General features: G+C 31.0%; 1 protein-coding gene and 1 long non-coding RNA gene across 2 annotated transcripts; both read right to left on the bottom strand.

Moving 5' to 3' along the window:
• Positions 1–682: 682 nt before the first annotated feature.
• On the bottom strand, positions 683–1,656 carry LOC145007568 (uncharacterized). Its single transcript, XR_013662994.1, has 3 exons — positions 1,549–1,656; positions 1,205–1,451; positions 683–850 (listed from the first exon to the last, which is right to left on the bottom strand). It is a non-coding gene; the product is annotated as an uncharacterized LOC145007568 (long non-coding RNA).
• Positions 1,657–4,811: 3,155 nt separating this feature from the next.
• On the bottom strand, positions 4,812–5,825 carry LOC145006233 (glutathione S-transferase F9-like). The gene is made up of 3 exons (XM_078965321.1): positions 5,598–5,825; positions 5,481–5,529; positions 4,812–5,398 (listed from the first exon to the last, which is right to left on the bottom strand). The coding sequence occupies exons 1-3, from the start codon at positions 5,739–5,741 to the stop codon at positions 4,944–4,946; spliced, it is 648 nt and encodes a 215-aa protein (XP_078821447.1). The 5' UTR covers positions 5,742–5,825; the 3' UTR covers positions 4,812–4,943.
• Between the last annotated feature and the right edge of the window lie 1,479 nt (positions 5,826–7,304).

The following is a 7,304-nucleotide window of genomic DNA, read 5'->3' as shown; positions in this document are numbered from 1 at the left end:
GTCACGTCACTTAAAATAATAGTGTAATTTAGAAGTAAGTTACATAATGTATGTATCGCCGATCTAAAAGAAAATGGTTTTGAATTTCAAACGATGTTTGATGTATTTAATGGAGGCAGATTCCAAAACCTTAGCATGGTCTCATGTAATCAAGTTTCCCATGATCATCATATATATTTTAAACTTTTTATCCCCTAACTCCTGTCTCCTCACAGTTTCATGTTGCTCCATTGGAGGTGATAGATAATGACATACAATAGCATAAAAACTGGTTAATATGAGACATGAAACTATTTTCAATTTTAATAACATGTTATTATCACACAAACATAAATAGAAATAGATCAAAAAGGCAGAAAAAAAAACATTTTGACAAACATATATATAAACATTTTCAGCAACAATTTGAGCTCAGATTTTTAAATTATCAACCTCGTATTCACATTTGAAATCATAAGCCACAAAAGTGAAATGTTCAATGAAACTTAAAGGTAAAATCAATGACATAATTTCAATAGCACCACCATAAGTTAATTTATAAGCATTATAACTAATAAAATTACTTAATTAAGGGTGGTAACAATCTGAAATAAAGAGAAATCCATAGTCCCATGCATAAACATAAACAGTTAGCATATTAATAGAAATCAGACATGTAAATGAAGGGATAAATGAGAATGCATTTCAAAACTGGAAGTCATCCAATTTCCGTAATCATATGCAAATTTGATACAAAGTTATTACAAAAACTATAACTCCACATTTAATACATATACATGTTAAGGAAAAAAAACAATTACAATATATTTCATGCCATCATGGTTTGTGTAGTCCACAACACCCATAACACCTTCAAAACAAAAACATAGTTTCTCCTTTAAGCCATGATGATTTCTATTTGCAGGTTTATGGGGTACTACAAAGAAAATACATTATGAAACTAAAAAGTAAAATAAAATAAGGAAAATTTTGATAAATAGACAAAATGCATACTTGTATCTTCATTAATAGTCCATGGACAATTTTGATCTCAAAAGAGCAAGGATGAAGGTTAGTTCATCATACAAAAATGATCAAAACTTAAAATTGTTCATTTATGTGAAAAATTATTAGAACATAAAAACAAAAATAAAAACACAAAATAGAAGGCTATGATATTAAATCATATGAAATACATAGCAAATTCGGAAGATGGTAAACTCACTTTTTGTTGATGTTGTTGTTTTGCTTTTGTGATTTTATTTTTTCTTGATGAGTGTAGATAGGTAATATGATGCTTGATGTATAGCAGATGTGCAAATTCTAGATGCTGAATGATAGAGGGTAGTTGTTTGAGGCTGTGAAAATGGTGTATATTGAAGCATGATTCAACCTAATCAACCATTTTTCTGCCAACACCACCAAGGAATCATGCTTCCATACCACATTCAACAATATACAGACTTTCATACCTGCAATTCCATATATAAAAATCAATTATCAGATTTATGTACAAGTCCACATACATACACTTCCATGTAAAAATTCCCTAATATTCAAGTTTCATACCTCATTAATGTCTCCCATAGGCACCCATTTTACACCAACACAAAATTTAATGGTCAAATCTAAGATATAAAATAATTTTGGAATGGTAAAAAAATATCAGAAAATATAAATATGTATATAGTACCTTTAATTTGGCGATTTACTAATTATCTCTCTCAACAGAGAGCAATTTGAAGTTCATGACCACCTATTATTCAGAAATAAACGACTACAAAATAATGTTTAAATTAAGCTTCAAATCAAATTTGAGTGTAAGAATAGTAAGAAAAAGGCTTTTCATGCAACCTCAACAAACATGAAGAACAATTAGAAGCTAAGAATGGGTTTACTCAACACCTCAAAATCACAAAAACTATGCCATTTATGGAAGAAACCACGGAAGTTGGAATTTGTTCAAATACATAGAAATCGAAAAGCCATGAATAATTAGAGCCATAGAAAGTGGGGAATATATGGAAGAAAGTTAACATACCATTCAACACCACAAAAAATAAAAAATAATAACAGATGGAGAAGATGGTTCGACGGTGGAGAAGCTAGGTTTTATGATTTAAAGTGTTCTTTACGTTCTTCCATCTAGGTTTCAACATCTTCTTCCAAACCTTGAAGCTTTTCACAATGGTTAAGAACTTAAGATCAGGATGATGGCGACATTAAGGGATTTTCTAAGAGAGATAGAGGAGGATGATGATAGTGTTGGAGGCATCAGGCGGTAAGATATGTGCGGTGTTATGATGCAGAGGCAAATTTAACTGAAACTTAGGGCTTCTTCGCTTTAATAGGGGGGGGGGGGGGGAAGAAGAGACGGGGAGCTTCCTCGCTCTTTTTTCTAGGTTGTGGACGGTTGAAGGTTGTCGACGATGTATTTGGGTGGCGATGATAGATGGAAAGAGGCAGAGTGCCTACGTTGGTGGTCAGACTGTTCATGGTTAAGGTTAATTTGAAAGAAGTAGGTAGGTGATAGAGAAGGTGAATCATGCACGACTGTGGGTGGTTTGAGGCAAAAGGAGGCAAAGTGACATCTAAAGTTTCAATGGTGGTGGATTATGGACGTAACAGAGTTGTGCAGTTGTGTTGCTGGTGAATTCCAACATCTAGGGGTTTTTCGTTGAATGGAGGAGATAATGTGATAAAGGGATTTAAAAGTCGGTTATGATTGTTGACCGATTAAATTGGCTGAAAGAGGGCCAGATCGACTTCCTTAGATAAATCGCCAATATTTAAGGATTATAACCTCGGATAAAATAGCTTAGTCAAAATTCATGCATTGGTGATTGTACACTAAGTTTAAAAATATAGATGATTTCAAATTTAATATTATTTTATTGATAGTTAGTTGTACTATTAGCTTAAGTGTTTGAACGTCTTAAAAAAAATAATATTATTATTTTCAATCTATTTTTAGAAATAGTAAGATTTCTTTTATAAGATAGTAAAAATAAGTTTAGGTTCATTTGAGATCATTCTAATTTTGTGAGACCGTGAGATCAAATTTAAAAATAATTTTAAAATGTAAAATAAATGGAAAAATCCTAAAATTATTTTTTTAAATATTATTTTCGGAACTTGAATTAACTAAAAAAAAATCCCGTTTTTTTTTTTTTTTTTTTTTTTTTTTTTTTTTTTTTTTTTGAAAAATACGTGAAATATTCTAATAGAATATTACACTGTACATATTCTAAAAAATAATTTTAAAATGCAAAATAAATGGAAAAATTTAAAAATTCTTTTTTTAAATATTATTTTCGGAACTTGAATTAACTAAAAGAAAAAAGAAATCCCGTTTTTTTTTTTTTTTGAAAAATACGTGAAATATTCTAATAGAATATTACACTGTACATATTCTTAAAAAATAATTTTAAAATGCAAAATAAATGGAAAAATCCAAAAATTCTTTTTTTAAATATTATTTTCGGAACTTGAATTAACTAAAAAAAAAAATAAAAAAATACATCTCACGGCCTCACAAAATTAAGCCGTCTCAAATGAACTTAACCATATATATATATATATATATATATATATATATATATATATATATATATATATATATATATATATATATATATATATATATATATATATATATATATAGTCAACGGCTTCAACAACTTGGTCAACCCACCCATGCTGATAGAAGATATGTGTGACCCACAATTGTATCTGGTTGGTGATACTACTAAAGACGATATTCATAATACATGCCCATGAAAGGAATAATAATATCAAAGAGTCGGTCAATATTGAACCTGAAAAAAATGATTTGCTAAATTTAAGAGATATAACATTAGATTCTTTAATTCGTGATCCGGATGAACGACTTTTAATTTTAAACTATCCAAAGTCATCAATTGAGATAAGACGACTATATATTAGACTTGGATCATACCAACTTCAAAAATCAAAGTATGACTCCATTCTAGTTGTCTTAACGGTCTATTGTGCAATTCTCAACAAGCTTAGTTTATGAACTTTTGATTGCCAGAAACTCCTCTTATCCTAAAATCCTACCTCCGCCTATTGGTAATCAATGACATCTAGTTTATAACTTTTTTTTGATGTTAATCCGATTACCAATTGACAATCAATTACATCTAGTATATAACTTTTTTATGCTTATTTACTTATTTTCTTAGAATATTGTTAACAATTATTAATTTTTGAATAAATTCTTTAATAATTTAGGGTACCTGATTAATCACTGCTGATTAATTATCATTTAACCTCAATCAACCGACTAGCTAACGATTGAACGTTTTTTACAACTTTGCAAAACATACTATTGGGAGTGTTGAAAAGATGTTTAAGCTAATCTATCTTCACGTATCCTCATCTTTCCGAACTCAAATTGGCTTTTCATATCATCTTGAGTTTGAGAGGGGATGTTAGTGTTTAGCTATAATTAGGTATCCTTTTGCATTCATCTTATCTTTTATGTTGTTTTGTTTCCCTTACACGTTTAAGTCAATATGAGAGTACTTTAGCTTCTAATAAATGACCACTCGATTCACATAACAACACCAAGATTTCATCCGATTTATGTCTTTAAACATCTTGCTTCGATCAAACTACCACTGGCACCTCTCTCCCAATTTCTCGTTGGCTTTCTTAAGTATTTTGTTCACCAGTTAGAAACAAGTTAACTCGAACTGATCATAAATATCTCACATAGTCACATTTACATTAAGAAGCAATTTCAAGCTATGAATCCTTGCACTCAAGCATCAAGTAAGAACGGAATACTTATACGCGCAACAAGGCAATAACCCATACATGATTCTTTCATAAATGTTCTCAAATTGATGGAAATTATTCAGAACATCACTTTCATGTCTCAAACCAAAGTCTTATTTTAACAAACATATAGGAATATAGAACCTTCATATTATATAATCTCAAAAAGGCAATCCGTAGGTGTCAAGAACCTTCTTCCAAGAAGGCCTGCTACTAATATCATCCCACCAAGCACTCACATGCTTCCTTTCCTTTATCAAATGCTCTTTCCCAACAGGGCCAACCAAATAGTTCGTAAATGGAAGATGACTAAGGTCTGCAAGACTAAAGAAATCTCCAGCCAAATACTTGCTTTTTGAAAGCCGATCTTCATATACATCCAACACTTTCCCAAGCTTCTCCTCGCTTTCTTTGATCACTTTCTTGTCTCCTGTTAACCCATAGAACGAGCTGAACATAATCTGTCGCACAAGATTCAGAACCGGTGGTTCAAAGTTGTGTGCTTCGACTTCTAGCCATTGTTGCACCAGACCTTGATCTTCCATCGTCTTCCCCAACAAGTCTGTTCCTTGTGACTTGTACTTTTCCGCATAGTAGCGGATAATGGCTCGTGATTCTGCGTAATAGAAACAAAAACCAAACTTAAACACTTCTCCACAAAAAACTTGCTGTTTTAGGGGTTTTTTCTTTGTTCTTACCGAAGAGAGTGTAGTCTCCATCTTGAATTACTGGAAGAGATCCAAACGGCTGTAGTTCATCTTCAAAAGTTCAGCAAAAAGCAGTCAAAAGCAAACCAGAAATTAATGAATTAGTACCTGTAACTTCAAGAACTCCGGCCTCCGATTTTCGCCGGTGAGTAGATCGACGGGAATTGTCTCGAACTCGACTTCTTTTTCAAGAAGACAAACCAGGACTCTTTTCGGTGATGCGTAAACGGGTCCATATACCTTCACCACCATCTTTCACTTATTATTATTTTTTCGAAGAGAGAGTTTGTGGTTTATTTGTTTATGTAAGAAATTTATTTTGGATATTATAGAAGTAATGTGCGAATCTTATAGGAGGTCGTGTTTAAGTTATTCAAAATAGGAATAGGACATCCATATATGTTTTGATTTATATATTTTTATCATGATTCTTTTTTTTATAATTAAAATAGAAGATGTAAAAGTAAAAACAATTTATGTTTAATGGATGAATAAAAAATTTAAAAGGAGATATCACAATCCTTTTGAAATAATTAGATATAAAATATAGAGTACGTTTAATTTCGTTTAAATCGGAAAAATATTACTTTCACGATGAAGTATTTTTTGAGTTCAAATAAACAAATAAATACATGTTTGAGCAGATATTATGTTAAGATTTTACAAGTTTGGTAAACCCATTTATTCTAATGCATGAACTATGTGTACGAAAGTAAGTTGTTAATTAAGAATTAATGTATAAATCTTAGACGTACAAGTAATTGAATTGTAAAATATTCTACACCCAAACTAGCTATTGGTCTAATCCGTTCAGGGTGTTGATAAGTCCACATGTTAAAGAAAGAGTCAAATCTGGAATGCTGTTGTTTATTCAAGGGGTGGCTGAAGTGTGAAGTGACCTAGGGTTAAAACGCTTGAATAATTGAATTGTCAAAAGGAGATTGAAAATTCAAAGCTGATAAAATTAGAACATAGTTACATGTAAAATCCTTTCACCAAACACTAAAGGGGTTGTGTTAGGTGTGCAAAATGGGTTAAAATGTAAAAACTGTTTGATTAAAGACAATTATATAAGAATATATAGAGAATATTTAAATTATAATGACGAAATTCTAAAAGGTTTGAGTCTAAACACTAATAATTAAGATCTCCTACAGTTTGATCCGAAGACACGATTACACTGGAAAAATAAAAACTTAGATGAAGATAAAAGAAAATAGAAGAAGGAAACCGACAAAGATCAATAACTTAAATCATCTTGGATAGCATCGACGACGAATGATTCTGTAGGTGGCGGCGGTGGCAACGACTTTAGTATTTAGAACTAAATGCATGTTGGAAATTTTTAGTATAAATATGTGTATTTTTAATAACTTTAGACATATATATATATATATATATATATATATATATATATATATATATATATATATATATATAACTCTAAGTGAGTTTGTGCTCTACTCTGTGAGAGCTTTGAAATGATATATCGTATGTCTAAAATGGAGTATATGTGAATGAGATATCGATACTCAAAGTTAGGTATTTGAGAATAAAATTAAAGTTAGCAAAAGAAATGGATGTGAGAATGAATCACACATTGGTAGGAAAACCATACTCAAGTGGGTTTATAAGCTTAAATGTATGATATGCTTACAAACTTGTGTCTATAGTTTTACTTCAACTCCTACCCACGCGCAGGGGGTGCAAATTTTGAATTTTATAGGCCAAATTCATCGAACTTGTGCATGAGTCCGACCTACGGACACGAATGCAACTCCGGAAAACGTTGGGTTTTAGATGATGTGAAAATCG

This window comes from Lactuca saligna, chromosome 7 (genome assembly GCF_052625555.1).
Source record: "Lactuca saligna cultivar CGN05327 chromosome 7, ASM5262555v1, whole genome shotgun sequence".
Classification (NCBI taxonomy): Eukaryota; Viridiplantae; Streptophyta; class Magnoliopsida; order Asterales; family Asteraceae; genus Lactuca; species Lactuca saligna.
Note: the sequence above shows the minus strand (reverse complement) of the source record. Positions and strands in the feature narration are given on the sequence as shown.

What these genes read in the sequence shown, in the direction of transcription:
- LOC145006233 (XM_078965321.1), bottom strand. Translation starts at nt 5,741, where the DNA reads ATGGTGGTGAAGGTATATGGACCCGTTTACGCATCACCGAAAAGAGTC. An exon ending in CGGAGTTCTTGAAGTTACAG is followed by an intron (nt 5,530 to 5,597) that starts GTACTAATTCAT and finishes GATGAACTACAG; the next exon opens with CCGTTTGGATCTCTTCCAGT. An exon ending in TGGAGACTACACTCTCTTCG is followed by an intron (nt 5,399 to 5,480) that starts GTAAGAACAAAG and finishes TCTATTACGCAG; the next exon opens with AATCACGAGCCATTATCCGC.